Here is a 23,539-nt window from a genome sequence, read left to right as displayed (position 1 = left end):
CTTCCATCCGCCGTCCACCCTCCGTCTTTACAATACGGTTCTCAACTCACAGTACTACTTCCCACAACCCACACCTCATATTAAATTACTTGCCACCCCTAAACGAGCCACCAATCTCATCGCCCCAGGTACCAACATCGACGTCGCCGCCGTAAATGGTGTTGTTGACCTCGATGACGTTCTGCCAGACGTCCTGGTACTTGCGCTCGCACTCGGCCAGCACCTTGACCACGAGCCCGCGGCTGATGCCCAGGTCGTCGCCTTCGCCAAAGTGCTTCTCGACGCGCTTGCGCAGCGCCTCGATGCCCTTGCGGATTTCCTTCGAGTCGTGCGATGCAACCATCTTCTTCCACACCGAGCGGCTGTGCGACGGCCGCCCGGCAAGTGCGCTTTGCGGTGTCCCCGAGGGCATGGCGCGGAGGAGACCGGGGATGGGCGCAAGGAAATCCTGGGATATTTGTCAGCCGCATGCTTCTTTTTTGGTCGCGTGTTTGGCTTGCTTACCAGGAGTTTGCCAAGAGGGCGCCGGATGACAGCGTCGACGTAGAGCGACATGTGCTCATTCATCTCCGATTGCGCCCTCTCCTTCCATTCGCCAAGGACTATGTCGCCGCGCGCATCGACCTCCTCAATGTAATGATTCATGTTTTCAATGTGCAGAATGTGGTAGTTCAGAGCCTCCTTGTCTTCGGGGTCTGCGCCAACACCGGAGACTCCTGGCGCTTGTGCAGCCATGGCAGTTGGGCTTTCTTTGGCAATGACCTTCAACGACTCGAACATGGCCTTGTTGATCTTTGAGTAAGCCTCGTCGACGAGACTCCTGACTTCCGAACGCTCCGGGTCGTCGACCGCCGGCAACATATTCTCGATCGCAGCGCTAAAGTGCGGGAATGTCTTGATGAACGCAATGACGCCCTTTCTTTTCTTGATCTTGACCTTGGTGTCTTCAATGGCCGCAATTTGAGTCTCGACGAAACGCTGGAATTGCGTCGAAATGCGACCTTGGAGACCCTGCATGACCTTGGTGAGGAAGTCCTGATTCGTTTCCTCCAGCTCGATGAGCTTGCGGTCCAGAGAGGCCAAAATACCGACACCTTGCCTGAAAATGTGTAAGCGGAGACGTACAAAACAGACACACGATAGACTTACAAAGGATCATTGCTAGCGACTCCGTCAGCAGTGTTCTGGAGCTCGCCCTGCCACCATCCGAAGATGGCTTCCATGCTCTCGATAACACGCTTGGCCATGGCGCGGTCAGGTTCAAACATGCGCCTTGCGAGCAGGTTGGAGCCTTTTCTTTGGTACGGAGCGGCAGCGTTGACAGCGTCGGCAAAGTCGAGGTTCTCCGATGAGGTAGCGTGGAAAAACTCGACGACGAAATTTTGTTCTGTAAACACGAGCGGACACATCTCGTCGAGCGCGCCACTGAAAGCCTCAAAGGGAAACAAGGTGCCTGACATATTTTTGGCCTTCTCACCTGAACTGGACCGAAGGCCTCGGGCAAGCGTTCCACTGCGCTTCACGGTAAGCTTCCGCGTAGTGCTCTTCAAAGTTTCCGTATCCTTTTCTTGGGAAGTGAACAAAAGATCTTGCTCGTCGCCGGTAATCTTGCGAGCCATCTTGGTCCAGGCCATCATGTTGCCTCTAAATTCGTCCTTGTAGATAGGCTTCGATCGCTCTTGGTATGAGCGCAAGAGCGCATCCCAAGTCTGGCCGTCAATTTCCTTGGCGAAGAGCATCAGCGGGCTATATTGCCAAAGTGCGTTGCGCGCAAAATCATGAGTAGCGGGATCCAGCTTGGTCGAATGGCCGGCGCTTTGCCTTTGAATGGCGTCTTTCGTGTTCAATAGAGCTGCGCCAAAGGTCATATCCATGTGTTGTCGCAATCGTTGGAGGAAAAAGGCGCTCTCCTGGATGTAGTTTTGCTTCTTTTCTTGCAGCGCTCTCATGTTGGACAGCTCGCTGTCGCCCATTCCACCCATCTTCTCGCCAATCTCCACTCCGCGTCGGATTGCAGGGTCAATCGTAATCATTGCCTTGTATAGAAGCAACAATGCACGCTCAATGGCCTCCAAGCCCTCAGGTTTGCCGATTCCAGCCCCGCGAAGAGGCTCAAGCTGGCGCTTGTCGATCGAGATAGTTGAGACAAGCTTTTGAAGCTCTGCCTGAAGAATCTTTTGGTTGGCGGTCTGAACTTGGAGACCCTGACTCTGTGCTTCGATGAACGCGATGTCGTCGTTCAGGCTGCTCAGCTCTACATTATAAAGCGTAAGCAGACCCTCGAGCTCGTCACACTCGGCAATGACTCTGTCCATCATGGTGGCAACCACTTCGACCTTGTCATAGTCGGTGTCTTGGTTGCTGAGCCAAGCGCCTGCCTCGACGCGAGCGATTTCGCGCTTCAGTTCGGCTTCAAAAGCCTCCAGCTTCTTGGGCTGAAGACCCGTGCTCCCCCATCCAAAGTCTGACAGAATCGATTCGACTTCGAGGCCTCGAGTGTCCAGGACACCCACATCAACGCCGAGAGAAGTAAGGTACTTGGCTTGTTGGTTGGATCGGCGTCTCGCCCGACGAAGATCTTCTGGTGACTTGCCGCGCTTACTGTCAGGGCTTGACGCACGACGCGAGTCCGATTCCTGATATGCTTTGGCAGCCGCATTGGGAGCAGAAATTTGGAGCTCTGGAATCTGCGCAGGCGAAGGCGACGACAGTTCCGCGTCGGGACTCTTGACGTCAATCTTGCTGTCGGGTTCACCCGACTTTGGTGTTTCAGCCCTGATGCTGTCATCTGTCCCAGTTCTGTTAAGCGAAGGCGCATTGAAAACTCCAGTTATGCCGTCTGGTTTTTGTTCCGACGGTGCGTCAGCGAGTGCGGCCTTGAACTTTTCGGCAGCACCGCCCGCACGTGGTTTAAACGCTCCATATGCATTAGCAGCGCGCCGCAGGACATCGGCCATTTTCGGCTTCCCGTCTGAACCAGATGATGCGAGTTTTTTCTTCATCAGCATGTTTCCAGCGGCCGGTTTTGTCTCCTCGGAATCATCGCTCCTCCGCGATAATGGCTGCGGAGATTCTGCGCTCTGCTCAGCTGGAGGAGTTGGTTCGGGAGTTGCTTCTTGTTGAATCGGAGGCGACGTCTCTTCGACCTTGGGCTCTTCTGGCTCCACCTTGGGCGGCGGCATCTCAGGAATTGATTTCTTGGCCTTGAGTTCCGGAGTCTTTTCCACATCTGACGGCATGAAGCCTCCCGGCATGGCAGTTGGCGCCAGGACAGGGCTTGGCTTGACGATAGGGGAGGGTGGAGCTCGAGGTGACTTTGGAGGGGGCGGGACGTTGGCAAAACGTGGGGACTTTGGAGGTGCATCTGCTGTACTACCAGTCGATACAGAAGGTAATATGGGAGGCCTCTTCCGCTCCGGCGGTGCTGCCTTGGGAGGCTCGTCCACCGGTTCATCTTTTCTGGAAAGATTGCTTTGTGACGTGCCAGGCCGCAAGCCTTGCGGAGTCGGGTCTCGTCGATTACCATTGAGGCCGAGTTTCGCGGGACTAGGAACTGCAGATTCTGCTGGGCTACTGCCATACCCACCAAGACCATTTTCAAATGACTTTTTGGCAGCAGGGGATTTTGGAGGAGGGTCGCTGGGTGTCGACGTCTTGGGATAAGCAGAATCAAGAGGAGACTTGGGAGCAAAGCCGCGCCTCGCTGGACTTTGCACAGGAATGGATATTTGTGGCCTCGTTGGCGGAGGGTCAGGTGATGAAGGCATTTGGGAGAATTCAGACTGGGAAGATTGTGGTGTGAGGCGGGCGGAAGAAGAGAGAGACGGAGGAGGACCTGGAGATGGTCTGAATTGCTCTTGGCTTGGCCTGGGGCGCATTTGGTCCCCGCTTGGTGCCCGCATCGCGACTCTTTCTCCCGATTGCTGGGATCTCAATTGGCGAGCTTCCCAACTTGGTGGAACTCCTGGCGCCGTCTCCCCGCCGCGAGAAGGCGGCGGTCGTGGTTGTGAAGACGATCTCTCATCAGAAGTGCCGGGGCGGCTCCGCGGTTGCAACGGCGGCGGTAGTCCTGGTTCGGCAGAATCTTGCGAAGGGTCTCGTCGGCGCGCTTCTGAGCTATCCCGACCAGCACCAACCGGCCGCCGGCGCGGAGAATCCCTGGAACGATCGCGTGGTGGGGCAGCCACCACTCGTCCAGGAGATTCTGCAGATCTCGACGGGGGTGGACGAGAGCTCGGGCTGGATGGAGGTTTCGTGACAGGAGCAGGAGGTACGCTCTGGCTTGACGGCGCTGAAGGTTTAGTCGGCGGGCGAGCCATCAAGTCCAACTCTCTTTGGCTAAAACCGAGCATTCGCGGCACCTTTCCAGACGTATACTTGCCGTAAATCTTGACCAAACTGTTGATGAAGAAGTCCTTTTCCTTTGGCGAGTTTGCCTGCCAGTAATATGGCTTTGCCAGAGTGACGATGAAGCCCGTCGGCCCAGCCCATTCCTTGCGCTGAGCCTCCTCTGGAGTCTTTGGCGTGGCATTGGCAAACGACTCTATGGCAGTCAAATCCTCCATATTCCAGGTTTTGCCAATCGAAAAGGTGCCGTTGGCATTTTCGCGTGCCTTGTGCATCCTCACCCTTCCCGAGCTGCGGACGGCGACGATGATGACACGGGGCTTCTTATTTCCCGGATTCGACGTCGGCGGCGGAGGAGACTGGGGATAGGCGGCATCTTCGGAGACGCGCAGATGGGTAATGTACGATTCGGATACTTTGGCAGCAGTCAGCGCATTCGAGTCTGGCGGACAAGGGTCGGCCTCTGGCCGCATACAGGCTCCGTTGGTGTCCATTTTTGAGAAGCAGCTTTCTATTATCCTCCTCTTTTCATCCTCGTACTTTTCGGCTCGCCCGCTGCCACTTGTGGGCGCAGCCGAGGCGGAGCGCGGCGCCCTTCCATCCTGGCTTTGCCCTCGGTCGTAGGAACCGTTCATAGCGGAACGATATCAGGGAGCGGATTCAAGGGAGAAGCGAGACACGATCCAAGGAGCGCGGGGTGGACGAGGAGCAGGGCGCAACGGTCATCATCCGCAATGCAGGCGGCGACGTTGGAGGAGGTCAAGGGCGAGGATGAAACGGCTTCGGTGGCTTCGCTGGCAATTGCGGTGGGCGCGGGGGACGGGGGGCTCAGACGGGGCCAGAAAGTGTCGTGGTGAGAGGTGTAAGAGGGAGGTTGAGGAGGTCGGGAGGTTGTGGGAAGGGCGAGTGTGACAAGTTCTGTCAAAGCAAGCGGCTCTGGATGCAGCTTGTCTCAGTCGTCGAGAGACAGCTCCGCCGGACTCTGCCAGGTGAGGAGCCAGTGGTGCCCTGCTGTACTAGCGGGCTCGCGCTGATGGCGAGGGCGGGCGAGGGTCGGGTTGCTCCCGGTCGGCGCCGCTTCCCCGTGTGAATCTTGGCACGCCGATCCTGGGCGAAATTTTGGACGCTCAACACCGCAACAACACTTTTATTTCTTCCCTTTCCACACTTTTCGCAAACCTCACACCTACCATCTCCATCGCCATGGCCAAGAACAAGGTCACCAAGTCCACGGCCGCCCCCAAGGCCCCGCCTGCCGTCCTCGACCTCGTCGACAAATTTCTGCGCACTCACGGTTTCGACAAGGCGGCCGAGAAGCTCGAGAAGGAGGCCAATGCCGACAACGAGGGCTGGAAGGATACCGCCAAGGACAAGCCCAGCCTCGTTGAGCTCTACCAAGAATGGGAGGAGGATCGCGAGATAGACGGCGAAGTCAAGGACGAATTGGCCAAGAAGACCAAGAGCGAGAGCACAAGCGACAGCAGCGACAGCGACAGTGAGGATGAGAGCAGCTCAAGTGAGAGCTCGAGCGATAGCGATAGCGAGGAGAAGAAGGCATCCGAGAGCGATAGCGACAGCAATTCCAGCGATTCCTCAGACTCGTCCGACAGCGACAGCGATTCTTCGGATTCCGACTCTGAATCCGATTCCTCTAGCAGCAAAGAAAGCCAGCTCCCCACTCCTCAGAGCTCCTCCTCCTCGTCTTCATCTAGCTCGTCCAGCTCGTCCGACAGTGACAGCAGTGACAGCGATTCCGAGTCGGACGACAAAGCATCTTCAAAGGACGACTCGTCAGACAGTTCCAGCGACAGTTCTAGCGACAGCTCCAGCGACAGCGATAGCAGTGACAGCGACTCGGATTCGGACAAGAAGGTGAAGAAGGAGGAATCATCAGACAGCGACAGCGATTCCGATTCCAGCTCTAGCTCTAGCTCCAGCTCGTCCTCATCATCTTCGGCCTCCTCCACCAAGAACAAGAAAACCAAGAAGGAAAAGAAGGAAAAGAAGAAGAAGACGGTCGTCAAGAAGGAAGAACCATCATCCTCCTCGGGCAACAGCAGCGCGACCCTCTCGGCCTCTCCCAAGCCCACCACCAACAAGAAGCGCAAAGCCTCTCCCTCGCCCGCCGACGACTCGACTCCCGCCACGGACGGCCCCAACTCGGCCAAGCGCGCACGCAAGCAAAACGAGCCCTTCAGCCGCATCCCCAAGGACCAGTACGTCGACCCCCGCTTCGCCAGCAACGCCTACGTGCCGTACGACTACGCCAACTCGGCCCACGAGCGCCTGATCGTCACGCGCGGCAAGGGCTTCACCAAGGAGAAGAACAAGGGCAAGCGCGGCAGCTACCGTGGCGGCCAGATTGACACCAACGCGTTCAACGGCATCAGATTTGACGACTAAACGAGGGACGTGATGTTGTTTTTGTTGGGGGGGTTGAGGCTTTTGAGTTGGTGTGATGTTGGACGGATGGATAGAAGCATTTCGGCAGATAATCAGACGCGAAGGCCAAAGACCGGATGACTACTCTCAATCTGTACGCCAATTGAATATTCCGAGTGGAGGCAAAAAAAAAAGACAGCATGTATTACACTAGACAAGGCGTCGTAGACGGACCTGGGGGGGGGTGTTGCGATTGATTCCAATTTTGAATTTTTGAAAGGTTTGAAAGTTTTTTTGATTCCCTCTTCACTTCTCCTTTCCTCCCCCCCCCCCCCCCCCCCCCCAAAAAAAAAAAAAAAAAAAAAAAAAAAGCTCTAGAACAGACAGACAGGCGGAGACCGAGACGTGTAGACAGAGAAAGACCTTGTCCCTTTCCCAAAAAGTTCCACGGCAGACAGACGGAGAGAGAGACTTAGTCTTACCCTTCTCCGCACGTCTGAATCATGTCCATAGAAGATAGATATTATCACATCTCATCTTGTCCACCACCAAAAAAAAAGTGAATTGACTCTGCGCCGTCACTCAATTGGCATGCCGTAGGTGACGACCAAATCCAGTTCATACGCATCCCCCCCCCCCTTGCATAGATGTAATACAAAACACAACGTACGCGTCGCTCGCCCGCCGCAACTGCCGGCTAGAACACTGCGCAGGGCGCCAGCAGACCCAGAGGGAAATGATGTGTGGTTAGGCAGACGGACGGCGGGCAAGCATGATGGCATACTGAAGACAGACGACGGACGGGAGAGGGGCTCTCGTGGGACAGGTTCATGTTGAATAATAGATAGACGCTCAGTGTCGGACAGCCAACAACGGAAGCAAAACAAGTCGCGGTGGGAGTATTGCCAGGTGAGCACAAACAGATATTGCACAGGAATGCTTCCATTCCGCACCAACGTTGCCACATCTGCGCTTCAATGCCTTCTTCCATTTCATGACCACACTTCGGGGCCTGATCTGTTCTCGACCTGGTCAAGTCCAGTCCAGACCTATCCATCCATCCAATCAACACAAGCCCTCCAACTCACGGCCAACACACATTTTGTCTTCTCAACGAACAGAACCATATCCGTCCATCCATCAATTCGGCTCATCTACGGATGCGCTACGCACCAGTGGGCCAAGAAATCCCTCAACCCACACAACTCAAGACGACAACAAGTATTCATGCTTTTTTGTTCGGCGCGCAAAAATAAAAACGACGCAAAAGACGGAAAGAAAACAAAAAGGTAATCTCATGCGTGTCAGATTCGGGCTCAGTCATCAAACCACGTACAAAGCTTGAAGAAAAAAAAAAAGAGAAAGAAATGGGGTAGCAGCAGACAACAGCGGACGCAACAATGATGCTGGAAAGTTGCGGCAAGGGTGAGGAGGATGAGAGAGAAGGAGATGCTGAGCTGCATGAGACAAGAAGGACAAAATGTGTGAATACCTCCCTACGAAAACCCAAAAGTGGAGATGTCTGATGCGAAGGTATTAAAGGTGCTAGTAAAGGGGAAGACGACCGGCGCACACGAGACCGCGGAAGGGGGAATAATCAAAACCGGGCGGTGTCGTGACCAGCGTCTATGACAAGACATTTTGTGGCATCAACTTTTTTACATGATGATTGCAGGGACTGTGAATAAATTAGCATGTGAGTGCCATTGAGGCGAGCATCGCAGCTTACCGTCCACATTTTGCTTGATCGACTTGTGCGGCAGAATGGAGCCGCCATTGACGTAGATTTCATCGCCAATCGACACGTCGTCGCCCAGAACCGTGACGTTCTCCAACCGCGCCCACTTGCCAACAGAGCTGTTCCAGCCGACAATGGTCGACTTGATCCACGCGTGGTCCTTGACCTTGCTACTTGCCAGCAGCACGCAGCGCTGGAGCCGCACGCCGTCGCCGACCACGACGTTGGGACCGATGGTCACGTTGGGGCCTATGCGGCAGTTCTTGCCAATCTTGGCCGTTGGGTCGATGAGCACGTTGCCGCCGTATACGAAAGGCTCCGACGAGGGCGTGAGCTCCTTGGATGCCCTCTTGGCGAGGGAGGAGAGGTAGAGGCAGGTACCGGACAAAAAGTCCTTGGGCTGACCGACGTCCATCCAGAAGCCCTCGAGGTCGTACGAGTGCAATTGGCCGTCCTTGCAAATAGCGGGAAAGATTTCCTGCTCAATTGAAGTCGGGCGCAGCTCAATGCGGTTCAGCACCGAGGGGTTGAGGATGTAGAGACCGGCGTTGATGCGGTTGCCGACGAACTCGACGGGCTTCTCGACGAAGCGGTCGATGCGCGAGGGGTGGCCGGGCTTGTGTACCACGACACCGTACTTGGACGGCTCCTCGACCTTTGTGACCACAATGGTACCCTCCTCGCCGTGGCCCTTGTGGAACTCGGCAAGCTGCTTGAAGGGGTATTCGCAAATGACGTCGGAGTTGAGGACGAAGAAGGGAGAATCATCCTTGCCGAGGATGCTTTCGGCGAGCTTCAAGGGACCGGCGGTGCCCAGAGGCTCGTTTTCGACGGAGAATTCTATGCGGACGTTGTACTGCTCCTCATACTGGTGGGGGTCAGGACATGGGTTGGCGAGTGGGGCGCGGGGCTGTAGGGCTGACCTTTTTCAATGCGGCCGTCATGATCTCCGGGCGATAGTTGACGGCGAGGACAATGTCGGTAACACCTGCGGCAGCCAGGGCCTCGACCTGGTGCAGGATCATGGGCTTGTTGGCGAACTCGACCAGCGGTTTCGGCAACGTGAGGGTCTGCGCAGAAAAAGGGTCAATTGGCGCATTGCGGCCGAGGGTCCAGGAGACGTACGAGAGGGCGCAGACGGGTGCCAAAGCCACCGACGAGAATGAGGGCTGCAAGCAAACAAAAATGTTAGCACAGGCCGTGGATTGAACAAGAGCGCAAGGCTTGGATGCGACCCACCCTTCATGATGGTGCGCGGTGTTCAGGAGACGGAAAAGAGATGGGAGCGGGGTGTGGTGAGCGAGCGACGGAGCCGTAGAAAAAAAAGTACGGGCTTTGGTGGTGAGTTGAAACGGTGAAGGATGTCGAGAGAGCGGTGGAAGGGTATTTGGGTGTTGTTGTTGAGAGATTGAGAGAAGGGGGGCAGGCGCAAGGAGATGGAGACAGGCAAGGTACGAGTCGCAAATAAGGACACCTGGAGAGCAGAGGGCGACATGGAGTGGAGCCACCGACGACGGACGGCGCCCTGGACATCCCTGCCGGCCTCGACCGACAGCGACGCGCACCTGCGCCGACACGATGGCAACAGCCCGCGCCACGAACGCTGACGACCTCGACGATAATATTATTGTTCCCTGCCAATTCCACCGTTTTGCGTGCCTTAGTCCATCCTTTTGGCTTTGATCCTAACCACGGCTGACAGAGATGACAATGGCCGGCGGCGCGCTGCCCAACCCAACCCACGGATGGCATCAATCCCTCCTGGGCTGCCATGACTGGAACGGCCACATATCGCAATATGGACTAGGGAGGAGTAGGACTCGGCGCAGGCTCGCGCATCATGTGCCATTCATCTCCAATCTGTGATACACGAGCGAGCAAGGGCGGTATGCGGAAGACGAGCCGCGACTCTCCCGATTCGCTGGGGTTTGTCGACCCCTGGACTCAGCTGCTTGAACAACAAGTCGAAGACTGGCGAAGGGTGACACGGCATGGTCTGGAGATGTGGTGTCAGGCTTCGTGCGGGGAAGACGACACCATCAGCCTTGCCGTCTTTTTTGGTTTGGGCGTGGGGTGGTGGGGTGCGGTGGGAGATGGGCGCAATGGCGGTAAACGCATGAACTGTTTGGATGGGGAAGAGTTCGGCGGTGTCATGTCATGGTCAGCCATATATAAGTAGAGTGCATATAACACCAAGGGTCCGCTTCTAGATTGCTCAGTCCTCTGACTGGAGACATCGAATGATATGTAGATAGACGAGTGCGGTGATCTCCCGCCCGGCCGTTCCGCCGTCCCAGACTACCCTTACTTACACGTGGGTTGCCAAGGCTTCTCCAGCTCCAGGGAAGCCTGATGAGTGCTCTTCATGGTGTTTTCCTCCAGCAAACCTTCCTTCCGCATAATTATCCGCCTGCTCCCAGCTCCGGCCGTCACGTCATGCGTCTACCGCCCACTCCGGCATCCTCCATCGAAAACAACTCGGGAAACCTGAAATTTTCCCTGGTGCCCGTCCGCCTTGACGTTACGCGGTGGAGCTGAGCGATAAAAGCACCCACTGGCCGCTTCCGACTCGTCACCTTTTCCGCTGCCACCCCACGCTTCGCGCCGCTCAACCTCTAAAGGGCCGTATCGACCCCAGAGATGACTCCGGATTTTCTCTCGTTGAGCTGCCACTAGGCCCTAACTGTCAGGCCTGAGTCGATGGCCCGCCGAATTGCCCCCGTCAACCCTCAGTGCCCTGAACCTTTGGCTCAGCCTCTCTCTCGCATGAAACAATTCTCTGCGCTGGCCAGCGATCTTCAGGAGCGTGCATCCGAAGCTGAAGACTGCTCCGGCCAAGCTCCACCAAGCTCTGTCAAGCTTTTGTCGTTCTGTGTGCCGGTGGCTGATGCCGCGTGCCCTGATTGAAGAAGTCCCGCGGCCGTGTGCCTCATCCCGTTTGCTTTAAAAACTGCGCCTCTGCGCAAAGCTGCTCTTCTCCACTCCTTCCTCCCTCAACATCTTTGCAAAAATGGCTCCCGCACACCGCAGACTGAGCTCCACGGCGTTTGGCCGTGACCGTCGCTTTTCCACCAGCAAGACCGAGTCTGGTGTGTACCAACCAACCAAACTCCACATTTACAAGGGCTGACCTCTCTGCAGAGGCAAACTCGATTGCCCACCGTCAATTCCGTGCTTCCCACGTCGGCCACAAGGTTCACGCCGGACTCGACGCCACTCGTGCCTCTACCGGTGTTGTTTGGACCTCGGAGCGCGCCTACGAGCATGGCTATCTCGAAGACCCCACTTCCTGGGCCAACCTGGGTCAAGGTGCCCCCGAAGTAGACGATGAAATCGAGGGCTGCTTCGAGCGCCCCCAAACCGTCGACATTTCTCTGACTGGACGCGAGTACGGTCCCACGGCTGGTATCAGGCCTCTACGTGAGGCCGTGGCCAACCTCTACAACGAACACCACCGCAAGGACAGGGGCAGCAAGTACACTTGGGAGAATGTCTGCATCGTTCCCGGTGGTCGTGCAGGTCTTATCCGTATCGCTGCGGTCCTCGGAAACAGCTACCTTTCCTTCTTCATTCCCGACTACACTGCCTACAACGAGATGTTGTCTCTCTTCAAGAACTTCTCCTCTATTCCCATTCCCCTCAGCCACGACGACGGCTACCACATCCACCCGGAAAAGATTGCAGAGGAAATCGCCCGTGGAACTTCGGTCATTCTTACCTCAAATCCTCGCAACCCTACTGGTCAGGTCATTACCAACCCGGAGCTCGCGCAGATCCAGGACATCTGCCGCAACCGTGCGACGCTGATCATGGACGAGTTCTATTGTAAGTTCACCGCCCTCCGAACACGCCCGAAACGGCACCTGTGTGCCGAATAGTCCTGCCTGGAGCAGCCCCTTCTCCTGAAAAGAGTCTAATTAATCGCGCAGGTGGTTACAACTACACGACCGGCTGCGATGGCACTGTCGTCTCTGCGGCCGACAACGTCGTCGACGTTGACGAGGACGACGTCCTGATCATCGACGGCTTGACCAAGCGCTTCCGTCTTCCCGGCTGGCGTGTGGCGTGGATTGTTGGTCCCAAGGAGTTCATCAAGGCCATTGGCTCCTGCGGCTCCTACCTTGACGGCGGCACCAACGTGCCCTTCCAGGAGGCGGCAATTCAGATGCTCGAGCCCACCAAGGTGCAGCATGAGATGCGTTCCCTGCAGACTCACTTCAAAATGAAGCGCGACTACGTCGTTGGCCGCCTGCGCGCCATGGGCTTCCGCATCCCCGACGAGGACGTCCCCAACTCGACCTTTTACCTCTGGCTGGACCTTTCGGCGCTGCCCGAGACCATCAACGACGGTCTCAACTTCTTCAACGAGTGTCTGAAGGAGAAGGTCATCGTTGTGCCCGGCATCTTCTTTGACCTCAACCCGGCCAAGCGTCGTGACCTGTTTGACTCGCCTTGCCACCACTTTGTCCGTCTGTCGTACGGTCCTCGCATGGAGACGCTCAAGCTCGGCATGGACTCAATTGAGCGCATCGTCAAGAAGCACCGTGGCGAGAGGGTTGTTCCCGTGCAGCAGCAGCCCATCGAGCGTCCCATTGGCGACGGCCAGCACGTTCAGGCTTAGATACCACTAGAGTTGGAGAGATTCGATTGGCGGCGGTACAAGAACTTTGGGTAGACCTAGACTATACACAACAAGTTGATTGGATTGCGCCATCTTCTCTGAGACGTGTGGATGCCGGCTGACGTCTAGCAGTCCCCTGGCAATTGCGAACTGTCCAGGACATGCGAAACAAGTCAATGCTCGTCTCATCTCTGGGTCCCGCACCTGGAGCTCTGATGTCGACAAAAAGTGGACTCTCCGGGCTAACCTCTTCAGGAAAGTTTGGGTTGCTTGGCAAGAAATGGGCAGCAGGGGTGAGGAACTGACCCACATGCTGAGCATGCGAAGAATATCACTAATGATCCAACAGGTCAACCATTGTCCTCGTTGCTACCAACATGAACGTCTCTCATTCTCCCATCCTCCATTCCCCTCCTACACCTTGTGCTGCAACTCAACCCTCTCCGCTCCCACAGCTTTACCCTCCCCCTCTCCAACCACCCCCTTCACATCCCCCAAATCCTCCGGCAATCTCCCCAAAGCGCGCTCACCAAACAGCAAATCAATCTCCTCCAACGACAGCTTCTTAGTCTCCTTGAAGACAAACAAAATTGTTGGAAACGTCACGCACACGTTCCAGCAGATAAACACAAAGTAAAACTTCCACCCAATATGCCCCAGTCCTTGCGGCGAGACTTGGTTCCAGACGGTCGCCACCAGCCAGTTACCTATGCCCGTCGCGAAAGCGCTGCCGCGCGCGCGGATTTGCATGGGCATGATTTCGGACGCGTAGACCCAGGAGATGCTGCCGAAGGAGAGGGAGAAGAGCTTAGGGAGAAGCGTGGTGAGTCAGGGGCTGGGAGGTGGATCGATGACAGACTTACGACGGTGACGAGGAAGTAGAAGAAGACGCCCGCGATTGAGAGGCCCCGGCTGTGCGCGTCGGTGTTTTGCGAGTTGACAATTGCTTCGCAAACGAGGGCGAGCGTGATGCCCACCGTGCCGAAGAGTAGAGGCTGTTCTTCTCGTCAGTCCAGTTCCTAGAGTCTGGCCTTTCGGATTTAGAGAAGACGAGCTCGCCTTTTTCCGCCCAACGCGATCGAGGATCAGCGTGATGAAGATGAAGTCTGCGCTGCGTGGTCAGCCTTCATTTCTTTGCTTCTCTTGCGTGAGGACAAAGCTAACTCGTTATGGGCCCGACGCAGTTGTAGATGCCGGTCACTAGCAGGCCCGTGTCACCAGTGAAGCCTAGGCTGTCGTACATGATGGTTTGGTAGTAGTTGATTACGTTTATTGTGGGGTGGAAGTTAGCTTGGGATTTCAAAAGGGTGAGTGGGGTACTTATCCTGTGAATTGTGTGAAGACTTGGACGCTAATCGATGTCAGCCCTTCCTCTTTGCCGGTCCTATGCCCATTGAACGAGTCGATTTACTTACAGAGTGGCATGCATGAGCCGAGTCCTCCATTGGGGAACGGTGAACATGATTCGCCAGCCCCTAAGCCAACGGTCAGTCTTCAAAAGTTTCAGAGGAGCGTCACTTCAACTTACGGAGCAGTAATGGCCTTTTCAGCAGACACGGTCATTCTAATCTCACGAAACTCCTGTTGGATCCACTCATCATTCCGTCCATTGTAGTGCAACTTGCGTAACACCTGCATCGCCTCCTCCTCGCGGTCATGCTCAATCAGATGTCTGGGCGACTCAGGGAAAAACAGGATACCGCAGATCAGCATGACGCAAGGCAGCGCCTGGAACGCCAGCGGAAACCTCCACGAAAACGAGCTCGTCTTGGGCACCTTGGACGAGCCGTACCCGACCCAAGTCGACACGATGTAGCCCACGCCAATCATCTGCTGCGACAGGCCGACAATGAAGCCGCGGTTCTTGGGGTGCGCACACTCAGCTTGGTACACGGGGACGCTCATGGAGAGCAGGCCGACGGCCCAGCCGGCCAGGATGCGCCCGACAAGCACCATGGCGAGATTCTGGGCTGCGCTTTGCAGGATAGCACCCAGCAGTGCGATGGCGGCTCCGATCATGATAGTGATGCGCCGGCCGAGTCGGTCCATCGTGAATCCGCCCATCAGACTGCCGAAGACGGCGCCGCCGGAGAATGTCGAATTTATGGCGCCGATGGTTGGCGACGTGGGTTTGGTGTTGAAGTACTGCAGGAAGTGCGGCGATTGGATCACATCGGTCATGACACTGGACGGCAGTGAGATTTGATGGTGAGCTGGAGGCTTCGTGCCTTACCCGCTGTCATATCCGAAAAGGAACGACCTGCGAAATCTCAGTCTGCTGCTCCTTCTGTCGACATTGCGAGTCTGCAGCACTTACCCAGTGGCCGCAAAGCACGCCAAGGTGATGTTGAACCACAACCCCATACTTGCAGACACTGATGGACAAGTACAGCTCGGTCTCCTGTGCAATCCGCGAAGTGAGTTGAATTACTCCAGATCAGAGGAAAGACTACAATAAATCAGTCAACAAGAGGTCTGGCCGTGTCCTCTACGCGTACTTTAGCCGGTCGTCGCCACGTCCTGCGATTCCAACATTTCCCCATTTGGCCGCATGGTAGCAGTGATCCTAGGGAAAATCGACTGCATGGCGAACCTGTCATGCCACCACGCCCGCCCACTCAGTCTTTCCGAGGCTTACGTCCAAAAGCTGTAGCGTGGAGGAGCATTTCACTGGTCGTGATCTATTATTCGTGGGGGATGAATACTCCAAATCCCAACACAGGCCTCCATTCCCGCTTGATCTCGGGACCTCGAATGCTCCCTGCCTGTGATCCTTCAACGTCGAGAATTTCCACCTTCACTCTCCCATTGTCTTGCATGTTCCCGGACTTCTCACAACCAGCCCTTCTCCGCTAGGGTCTCGGCGCAGCCCATCAACTTCTTCCCCGCATCCGCCTTAGCCTCTACCCCAGACGCACGTGCGCCTAAATATCCACCAATGGCGAAAATTACGCCGCTTCCCTCCCCCGTCCTCAGTGTCGCACGAACATGCTGGTCATTCGACGGATCGAAAGCGAAGATGCACCTGGAATTTACGCGAGGAGCGGTACACGGGCCAGTTTTGGCTAAAGGGTTTGCGCGCGGATGGTTGCCCCATTGGGAAGTGTGCATCACGGCAGAAAACAAATTCGCAACGACGTCACTTTGCTCGTCACTTAAAAGGTAGCGAGCTCTGTGAATCTTAAGAATGTGGATTCGATTCACGGTGTCGCCCCGGCAGCAGCCAAAATCTCCAGAATGGTCCAATTCGTCATGCTAGTTGCTCTGGCTCTGGCGCCGCTCGGTGTCTGCGGCCATGTGCTGCGCAGCACGTCCAACACAACAGCACCGCTCTACAAAAATCCATCGGCGAGCATTGATGACCGCGTATCCGATCTTCTATCGCGAATGACGCTGCAGGACAAAGTGGCGCAGCTGATGCAGGGAGACATCACCAACTACATCAACTCGACCACCAACGCCTTCAACTTCAGCGGCCTGGTCGAAAACATGGAGTGGAAAGCCGGCCAGCTATGGACGGGATACCCTGTCCCGCAGCAATGGATCACAGACGCGGTCAAACGGGCTCAAGACTATTTAGCGGAGAACACGACGTTGGGGATCCCGACGATAGCGCAGAACGAAGCCATACACGGGGTCGCCTACTTCAACGCGACAATCTTCAACTCGCCAATTGGCTATGCCAGCTCCTTCGACACGGACCTGGTTGCGCAAATAGCCGACACCATCGCGACCGAGGCGCTGGCGCTGGGCATCACGCAGGTGTTTGCGCCCGTCGTTGATCTGGCGCGTGAGCTGCGCTTCGGCCGCGTCGAAGAGACGTTTGGCGAGGACCCGTATCTGGCGGGCGAGATGGGATACAGCTACGTCAAGGCACTGCAGGCACGCAACGTAAGTGCCACGGTCAAGCATTTTGCGGGCTTCAGCGCGCCGGAACAAGGCTTGAATTTGGGCCCTGTGCATGGCGGCGAGAGGGAGCTCCGCACGACGTGGTTGCCGCCCTTTCATCGCACCGTCATTGAGGGAGATGCTTGGTCCATCATGTCGGCGTACCATTCGTATGATGGCGTGCCTGCTGTTGCCGACTACCACACTTTGACCGAGGTGAGCAGTCGACCCCTGAAAAAGATCGATTTGCCCCCGAAATCGAGGTTACCCCTGAACCCCAATTCTCACCTGTAGGTCAGATCTTGCGAGACGAATGGGGCTATGAATACTACGTGACCTCCGATGCGGGCGGGACAGACCGCCTCTGCACTGCCTTCAAAATGTGTCGGGCTAGTCCAATCGACTCGGACGCCGTCACCACGCTGGCTCTCACGGCTGGCAACGACGTCGAAATGGGGTGCGTCACATCTACCTCCATCTCTCAAACCCGGAAATTTTTAGAAAAGGCTAACACCATGCACTAATAGCGGAGGTTCCTTCAACTTCAAAAAGATCCCCGACCTCGTGGCCGCCGGCAAGCTCGACTTGTCCGTCGTCGACACGGCCGTGGCCAGGACGCTGCGGACGAAATTCAAGATGGGTCTTTTTGAGAATCCGAATCCTGCGGCGCCAGCGAATGAGACCAAGTCGTTGATTCACACGAAAGAGGCGGTTGATCTGGCGAGGAAGTTGGATGCCGAGTCGATTGTTCTGCTGGAGAACCGGGACGCGGTGCTGCCGTTGAAGAAGGAGGCCAATGTTGCGTTGATTGGGCCGTTTGCGGATGTTATGAACGTGAGTCGAGTCTTTTTTCACCAAGTTCCCTTCGTCTTTTTCTTGCAGTTCCACCTTTCCAGGTTTTCTCAACGTTGCCCTTGAAGGTTTACGAAGCTTGAATGCTCTGCCTGCGGTTCCTTCAAGACTTTTACTTCTCGATTCGTCCCCAAATTTTGCGAGACCACCTTTCGCTGACGCCTTCTGGGCAATCAGTACGGCGATTACGTCGTCGAGGACTCCAAATACCGTGGCATCACGCCCCTCGCCGGCCTGCGCTCAGCCTCAACCGGCACCATTACCTACACCCGCGGCTGCGACCCATGGTCGAACGACGAATCCAGCATCCCCGCCGCCGTGTCCGCCGCCTCATCTGCCGACGCAGCTGTCGTAGTCGTCGGTACCTGGTCGCGCGACCAAACCGAACTCTGGGAAGGGCTCAACGCAACGACAGGCGAGCACGTCGACGTCTCGTCGCTCGCGCTTGTCGGGGCCCAAGGCGCCCTCGTCCGCGCCATCATCGCCTCGGGCAAACCCACCGTCGTCGTCTTCTCGTCCGGCAAGCCCGTCGCCGAGCCCTGGATCTCGGCGCACGCAGGCGCGCTGGTGCAGCAATTCTACCCCGGCGAGCAGGGCGGCAACGCGCTCGCCGACGTGCTGTACGGGGCCGTCAACCCCAGCGGGCGGCTGCCCGTCGGCATACCGCGCGACGTGGGCACGCTGCCCGTGTTCTACGACTACCTCAACTCCGGGCGCGGTGACAACCCAGACGCAGGCGCCGTCGACGACAACGGCACCCTGACGTTCGGCCACCAGTACGTCCTCGACTCGCCGACGCCGCTGTACCCCTTTGGCCACGGCCTGTCGTACTCCGCCTTTGAGTACTCCAACCTGTCGCTCTCCTCGCCCACCGCCGGCCCGGACGACGTCGTCACGGCGGCCTTCACCGTCACCAACGCCGCGTCCGTCGACGGCGCCGCCGTGCCGCAGCTGTACGTCGCGGACCAGGTCGCGTCCGTCGTCGTGCCCAACTTGGCGCTGCGGGCGTTCAAGAAGGTGTGGGTGCCCGCCGGCGAGACGGTGAGCGTGGAGTTGGAGTTGGACGTTGCGAAGCTGGGGGTTTGGGATCAGAGGATGCGGTACGTGGTCGAGCCGGGCGACTTCACAGTCTGGTTGGGTGCGTCGAGCGCAAATCTACTTGGCAATGCGACGTTTACTGTTGTCGGGTGATGTTTTTCGGCGAGTATAGAACAGTCTTCGTAGCATGTAATGTGAAAAAAGAAGAAAGGATATGTCGCACTTTGATCATGGCCCCGTGGGAATGCATTTGGGGGGGAGGGGGGGGGGGGGGGGGGGGGGAGGGGCTTCAAGTGATGATGCAGTGTTAACAGAGCAAGAGTCAAAAAGATAAAGAATCTTTCAAAGCCTAACATTGCCCTCCTTATTGACATTGGACAAACAAAATTTTGGCGAGTGGAACAATTCACTGAGAGAGAACTAAAGCTGGAGAATATTTTACGAGTGAAGACTACTAGCAAATAGTCCAATTGAAAGTTTGGCCACAAAGTCACAGGTCATTTTGAATGCCAAACGGTACTAAGAGGGAACAAGTCTCGTCAAGTCATTTCAAAACTGGGTGTTCCAGTCACGCTCAAGTACGATTTGCCTATGAGATACCGAGTAGCAGCCACATGAACCCGCCCGCCCAAAACGCCCCCAAGATCCACGGTAGGGACTGTCAACTCCAATCCAACCGAGACAATCTAGAAAAAAGAAGTAAAAGCCCAAAGCCAACCAATCACTTCCGACCCTTGGCGATCAATCTAGCCTTGAGGTCATTCACGCCGTCATTCCATTTCGCGTCTCCGCCCACCTGTACCTCGCCGCCGACAAAAGAAGTAAGGAACTCCCCCATCTTACCTTCCTTGTACTGCTCGCCATAGACGACCTTGGTACTCGCAACGACGCTCGTCTTGAGCTCGTCGCCCTCGGCGGTGACGCCGACCTCAAAGACGCACTTGACTTTGGTCTGCAGCGTCGGCAACAGCATGTGAGCCGTCGCGGCCATGCGCTCGTCCGACAAGATTGACTCGTCCGTGATGTGGCAAAGATTGAGCTTGCGCACGTTTTCTGCCACGGCCAGGGCGACGTCCCAGCCATTGCGGACGTGGACCAACATTTGGCCGATGGAAGTCGTAGACTGCGGGAGACAATGCAAGTTTGCTCGCAGAAGCTGGAGGAAGAAGCGCTTCGTGGTGGTAAGGGGAGATGAGTTGGCAGGCTTGTTGTCTCCGACATAAGTCAGGCTGATGGTGGAGTTGGGAGTGCTCGCCGATGCATGGGGTGCGAATGAGCCAGGGTAGAAGAAAAGCCGCAGGTCGTTGCGATAGGTCATGGTCAAGGTGGCTGGGTCCACGCTCGCCGATGCGATTGCCCATCCAGTCTGTGCCTCGAGATCAGAGACGCGCACTCTGAGTGCGTCGACCTCGTCGACCGACCATCCCCGGCACTCTTCCCTGACACGCTCAGCGGTCTTGATTTCCTCGGCGAATTCAACTTTGCGTGTCTTGACTACATCGATAGAAGACTCCTTCTCGGCGAGCTCCTTTTGCAAAGCCTCAATCAGGCGCTTCTTTTCCTCAATCGATTCTTCAGTGGCCACGAGCCGAGTGCGCGCAGAGTCGAGCTCTTCACGATCCGGACCGTTGAGCTCGTCAACCCGGCGCTGCAAGTGGTTGCATTCTGTTTCCATCTGGGTGTGTTTCTGCTGAAGTTCGGGCAAGGCAGAGTCGATGATTTCTTCTTGCGCCCTCAAGGCCTTGTCGTCGAGGTCAAACCTTTCCTGCGTCTTTGAGAGACCTTCCCCTAGCTCGCGAAGCAAATTGCTCCTCCATCCGTACCAGACCTCCTTTGTCCTCAAACGTGCATTCGTCTTCATGTTTTTGAATTGACTCTCCATGACGTAACGCTGGTCAGATGGCGCTGACAAGTATTCGCGGAAAAGGGCCGGTGTTTCCTTGCTTGTGTTTTCCTCGATCTGACGCACGAGATTTTTGCCTTCGGAGATGTAGTTTTTGAGAGCGTGGCAGGCGTAGTGGTACATCCCGTACTCGGGCTCAATTGACGCGGCAGCCACAACGCTCATCTCGAGCTCGCTCTTGCCGTCCATATCGGCCACGGTTGCCGCAAGACTTTTGCCCATGCCGTTCAAAGCCCCAGGAAAGCCCGTGTGCCGCCTCTTGGTGGTCGTAAGGTCCATGAAGCGAATGTTCGTCAATTCCAAAAATTCTTGAAGAGAGATACGCTCCTCTGATTCCTCTTCATCTGACTTCAAAACTTCTTCCATTTCTTCTTCCTGCGGGCGCGCGGAATTGAATTGAACTTGCTTCAGAGGGCTCTGACGTTTTTGTGGGGAGGCCTTTTTCGGGGAGCTCTTCTTCGGCGAGGCTTCCTTCGGGGTTATCATCTTTGGCGTACTCTGCTTTGGTGTTGGCTGCTTGGTTATGGAAGGTGCCGCGCGTTTGACAGGCGATGCGAAAATCTGCATGCGGGGTGTAGACAGGAGCTTGATCGAGTCCGACAGAGCCATCTGCTTTTTCGGAGAGGCGTCGGCGACTTTGCTTGGAGTTTCATCACGGTTTTCCGGCGGTGTGACTTGCAGTGACTGTTCTTCCAGTGGGGTCTGAACAGAAGTTTGGTCTTTGCCTTGGTCAGCAGGGGTTTTTGCGCCTTCTTCGTCCATTGGAACATCCAAAGGAGGCGGTTGGCTGCTAATGGTGTCTGGCTTAGGCATCTCAGGAGCGATGCTCTTGCGTGGCGATCTTCGGGGAGACTTTCTTGGAGATGCCTGCTTTTTGATGTTGAGTTTGGACACGGGAGCCTCCTCCACGTTGGCCACCACAGAGTTGCTGACTTTCATAGGAGATGGACTTGGCACTTCGGGATGGTTGTTGGTAAATCTCGCAGCACTGCCTCTCTTGCTTGGTGGGGTTGCGGCGGCAGTCTGTTTGAACTCGGGTGTGGCCGGTACAACCTCATCTTCTGGGAGCTTGATTTCTGGGTACTTGATGCCGCCCAAGATGTTGGTGAACTCCATGGACAAATCTTCGTTCCCATCCTTGCTCATAATGGTGTCATCCAACGAAGTTCCCTTCTCAGGGGTGTTCAAGATCTTTCCTTGTGCCACGGTCATGTCCATAGCCTCATCTCCGAAAGAGTTTTCGAGACTTTCACGCCTTGACGTCTGCTGCACCGACGGATTGGCCTGGATGCCTCCGACGGCGACGGTAAAGTCCATCGTTTGATCCTCCAGAGAGTTGTCCTCGGCAATCGATTTCCTTCGTCGGATACTCATCCTGCGAGAGCTCTGCCGTTTTGCCGGGCTCTCCTGGTTGTCGGTCGACAAATCCAGAGTTCTGCGTCTCTTGGTTCCCGAGCGTAAACCAGACTCTGCCTTGGGACTAGGTTGCTTGATCCCTCCGATTGCAGTTGTAAACTCCATGGTAGCGTCATTGGACTCCGGACTGTCGTCTGCACGAGATTGAAGAATACCTCCAAACGGACGTGTCATTTCCATTGTCATGTCATCTTCGTCCTGTGACTCTTCAGTCTCTGGGCCAGCCAGGGCGGATGAAAACGGATCCTCTTGCCCCTCTCCCGAATGATCGGCCTTCTTTTGTATCCATGGTTTAAAAGCCGCAGTTATCTCGTCGCCGGCCATCTCCATCGATGCGTCCTCTTCCTCAAACCCAAAATTCCGCGTCCCAGCGTGTGTAGCGGCTTCTCTCAATGCGGCGTCCAATCGAGCGCTCGATCCTGTGGAGTCATTCGATGCAACCGATGCAGTGGTGGGCTCGTTGTCATCGGCAACGTCGAGGCTCATCATGGTGCTGCCATCATCGTCGTCCGAGGCGACTTCAACTTCATCGCTATCAGGGGCTGAACTCCCGCTGTACGGGCTGGATGATAATTCTGCGTTGGGGTCATTGAAGTTCATCGGCGGGATTCCAGAGCTTCGCCGGTGCTTTTTCTGGTGCAGATCGCGTTGTTTTTCAGGCGAGGATTCTGGGAGGTCTTCCGCTTGCTCCGGTGGTGTCGATGGGGGTTCGGCGGCTTCAGCGCTGGCGCGCTCGGGCGAAGAGGATTCGTGAGTGACATTGGAGTCCCGCCGCGTGAAATTCGACGAAGCTGATGAGGAGGTGGCATCGCGCATGTATTCCACAACATCCCAGGTGTGAAGTGTTGCCTCGGGGGCGAAGGATACGCGTCGCTTTGCTACGAAACGTCATCAGCAGACATGAAAAGAAGAATCGCCAGCCACATGCATACCCAGAGACTTCCGGCGCTCTTCTCTTCTCTTGACCTCGTCCTCGCGCGAAAGAATAGACTTCACAGGCACCGCTGGCATTGCTGACTACAGACAATTAGAAGGCTGCACAGAATGAAAAGGGCATTTCAAGTTTGCAGACCTTCCTGCGATTACCGCCGCTTTCTTTGAGAGGCTCCTCGAGCCCTCCAGGTCCTATGCTCTTGCTTCGCGACTTGCGCCCCGACTTCTTTGGCGACAGCGCAGACGTCTTGGCGGTATTCGCGCCAACGGACAGGCCGTCGGCGATGTTCTCCTTGTCGAGATCCGCAGACATGATCGAAGGGGAGGGTGTTCGGTGAATGTGTGGTGCGTGCGTGTGCGTCTGGACGACGTCGCGATGTTTGTTTACACTTCGGCGGTCGGCCCTTGTCGTTGCTTCCAG

General features: G+C 56.1%; 8 protein-coding genes across 8 annotated transcripts; 3 read left to right on the top strand and 5 right to left on the bottom strand.

Moving 5' to 3' along the window:
- Positions 1-85: 85 nt before the first annotated feature.
- On the bottom strand, positions 86-4,982 carry BKA78DRAFT_247463 (exocyst complex component Sec3-domain-containing protein; the record flags this gene model as incomplete). The annotated part of the gene is made up of 4 exons (XM_066884302.1): positions 86-448; positions 505-1,099; positions 1,150-4,762; positions 4,823-4,982. 4 exons carry the CDS (start codon positions 4,980-4,982, stop codon positions 86-88), a joined length of 4,731 nt encoding a protein of 1,576 aa, XP_066746767.1.
- A 464-nt stretch (positions 4,983-5,446) lies between these two features.
- On the top strand, positions 5,447-7,057 carry BKA78DRAFT_102949 (SRP40, C-terminal domain-containing protein). Its single transcript, XM_066882113.1, has 2 exons — positions 5,447-6,117; positions 6,183-7,057. The coding sequence occupies exons 1-2, from the start codon at positions 5,849-5,851 to the stop codon at positions 6,748-6,750; spliced, it is 837 nt and encodes a 278-aa protein (XP_066746766.1). The 5' UTR covers positions 5,447-5,848; the 3' UTR covers positions 6,751-7,057.
- Positions 7,058-8,086: 1,029 nt separating this feature from the next.
- Positions 8,087-9,600, bottom strand: BKA78DRAFT_102919 (mannose-1-phosphate guanyltransferase). Its single transcript, XM_066882112.1, has 3 exons — positions 9,391-9,600; positions 8,459-9,335; positions 8,087-8,407 (listed from the first exon to the last, which is right to left on the bottom strand). The coding sequence occupies exons 1-3, from the start codon at positions 9,490-9,492 to the stop codon at positions 8,388-8,390; spliced, it is 999 nt and encodes a 332-aa protein (XP_066746765.1). The 5' UTR covers positions 9,493-9,600; the 3' UTR covers positions 8,087-8,387.
- Positions 9,601-10,358, bottom strand: BKA78DRAFT_102918 (uncharacterized protein). Its single transcript, XM_066882111.1, has one exon. It carries the CDS (start codon positions 10,238-10,240, stop codon positions 9,710-9,712), a length of 531 nt encoding a protein of 176 aa, XP_066746764.1. The 5' UTR covers positions 10,241-10,358; the 3' UTR covers positions 9,601-9,709.
- An 883-nt stretch (positions 10,359-11,241) lies between these two features.
- Positions 11,242-13,169, top strand: BKA78DRAFT_102865 (pyridoxal phosphate-dependent transferase). The gene is made up of 3 exons (XM_066882109.1): positions 11,242-11,556; positions 11,609-12,292; positions 12,397-13,169. The coding sequence occupies exons 1-3, from the start codon at positions 11,478-11,480 to the stop codon at positions 13,086-13,088; spliced, it is 1,455 nt and encodes a 484-aa protein (XP_066746763.1). The 5' UTR covers positions 11,242-11,477; the 3' UTR covers positions 13,089-13,169.
- On the bottom strand, positions 13,150-15,452 carry BKA78DRAFT_330575 (general substrate transporter; the record flags this gene model as incomplete). The annotated part of the gene is made up of 10 exons (XM_066889788.1): positions 13,150-13,401; positions 13,566-13,895; positions 13,952-14,083; positions 14,148-14,194; positions 14,253-14,378; positions 14,409-14,413; positions 14,504-14,563; positions 14,617-15,273; positions 15,322-15,348; positions 15,406-15,452. 10 exons carry the CDS (start codon positions 15,450-15,452, stop codon positions 13,150-13,152), a joined length of 1,683 nt encoding a protein of 560 aa, XP_066746762.1.
- Positions 15,453-16,135: 683 nt separating this feature from the next.
- On the top strand, positions 16,136-19,114 carry BKA78DRAFT_102869 (glycoside hydrolase family 3 protein). The gene is made up of 4 exons (XM_066882110.1): positions 16,136-17,192; positions 17,276-17,433; positions 17,504-17,810; positions 18,006-19,114. The coding sequence occupies exons 1-4, from the start codon at positions 16,326-16,328 to the stop codon at positions 19,017-19,019; spliced, it is 2,346 nt and encodes a 781-aa protein (XP_066746761.1). The 5' UTR covers positions 16,136-16,325; the 3' UTR covers positions 19,020-19,114.
- Positions 19,115-19,430: 316 nt separating this feature from the next.
- Positions 19,431-23,481, bottom strand: BKA78DRAFT_264546 (uncharacterized protein). The gene is made up of 3 exons (XM_066885447.1): positions 23,258-23,481; positions 23,118-23,202; positions 19,431-23,063 (listed from the first exon to the last, which is right to left on the bottom strand). The coding sequence occupies exons 1-3, from the start codon at positions 23,429-23,431 to the stop codon at positions 19,588-19,590; spliced, it is 3,735 nt and encodes a 1,244-aa protein (XP_066746760.1). The 5' UTR covers positions 23,432-23,481; the 3' UTR covers positions 19,431-19,587.
- Between the last annotated feature and the right edge of the window lie 58 nt (positions 23,482-23,539).

The sequence above is a fragment of the Phyllosticta capitalensis genome, assembly GCF_038381095.1.
Source record: "Phyllosticta capitalensis strain CBS 128856 chromosome Unknown BKA78scaffold_3, whole genome shotgun sequence".
In the NCBI taxonomy this organism is placed as follows: domain Eukaryota; kingdom Fungi; phylum Ascomycota; class Dothideomycetes; order Botryosphaeriales; family Phyllostictaceae; genus Phyllosticta; species Phyllosticta capitalensis.
The sequence above is the reverse complement of the archived record's forward strand: the minus strand, read 5'-3'. Positions and strand labels throughout refer to the sequence as shown.

Excerpts from the sequence above, each read along its gene's own strand:
- BKA78DRAFT_102869 (XM_066882110.1), top strand. The coding sequence starts at position 16,326 with ATGGTCCAATTCGTCATGCTAGTTGCTCTGGCTCTGGCGCCGCTCGGT. Across the intron at positions 17,193-17,275 it reads ACTACCACACTTTGACCGAG|ATCTTGCGAGACGAATGGGG; the intron begins GTGAGCAGTCGA and ends CCTGTAGGTCAG. Across the intron at positions 17,434-17,503 it reads GGCAACGACGTCGAAATGGG|CGGAGGTTCCTTCAACTTCA; the intron begins GTGCGTCACATC and ends ATGCACTAATAG.
- BKA78DRAFT_102918 (XM_066882111.1), bottom strand. The coding sequence starts at position 10,240 with ATGGCAGCCCAGGAGGGATTGATGCCATCCGTGGGTTGGGTTGGGCAG.
- BKA78DRAFT_102865 (XM_066882109.1), top strand. The coding sequence starts at position 11,478 with ATGGCTCCCGCACACCGCAGACTGAGCTCCACGGCGTTTGGCCGTGAC. Across the intron at positions 11,557-11,608 it reads CACCAGCAAGACCGAGTCTG|AGGCAAACTCGATTGCCCAC; the intron begins GTGTGTACCAAC and ends ACCTCTCTGCAG. Across the intron at positions 12,293-12,396 it reads GATCATGGACGAGTTCTATT|GTGGTTACAACTACACGACC; the intron begins GTAAGTTCACCG and ends TTAATCGCGCAG.
- BKA78DRAFT_264546 (XM_066885447.1), bottom strand. The coding sequence starts at position 23,431 with ATGTCTGCGGATCTCGACAAGGAGAACATCGCCGACGGCCTGTCCGTT. Across the intron at positions 23,203-23,257 it reads GCGGCGGTAATCGCAGGAAG|TCAGCAATGCCAGCGGTGCC; the intron begins GTCTGCAAACTT and ends AATTGTCTGTAG. Across the intron at positions 23,064-23,117 it reads AGAGCGCCGGAAGTCTCTGG|CAAAGCGACGCGTATCCTTC; the intron begins GTATGCATGTGG and ends GACGTTTCGTAG.
- BKA78DRAFT_102949 (XM_066882113.1), top strand. The coding sequence starts at position 5,849 with ATGAGAGCAGCTCAAGTGAGAGCTCGAGCGATAGCGATAGCGAGGAGA. Across the intron at positions 6,118-6,182 it reads ATTCCGAGTCGGACGACAAA|CGATAGCAGTGACAGCGACT; the intron begins GCATCTTCAAAG and ends CTCCAGCGACAG.
- BKA78DRAFT_102919 (XM_066882112.1), bottom strand. The coding sequence starts at position 9,492 with ATGATCCTGCACCAGGTCGAGGCCCTGGCTGCCGCAGGTGTTACCGAC. Across the intron at positions 9,336-9,390 it reads TGACGGCCGCATTGAAAAAG|TATGAGGAGCAGTACAACGT; the intron begins GTCAGCCCTACA and ends GACCCCCACCAG. Across the intron at positions 8,408-8,458 it reads GATCAAGCAAAATGTGGACG|TCCCTGCAATCATCATGTAA; the intron begins GTAAGCTGCGAT and ends ATTTATTCACAG.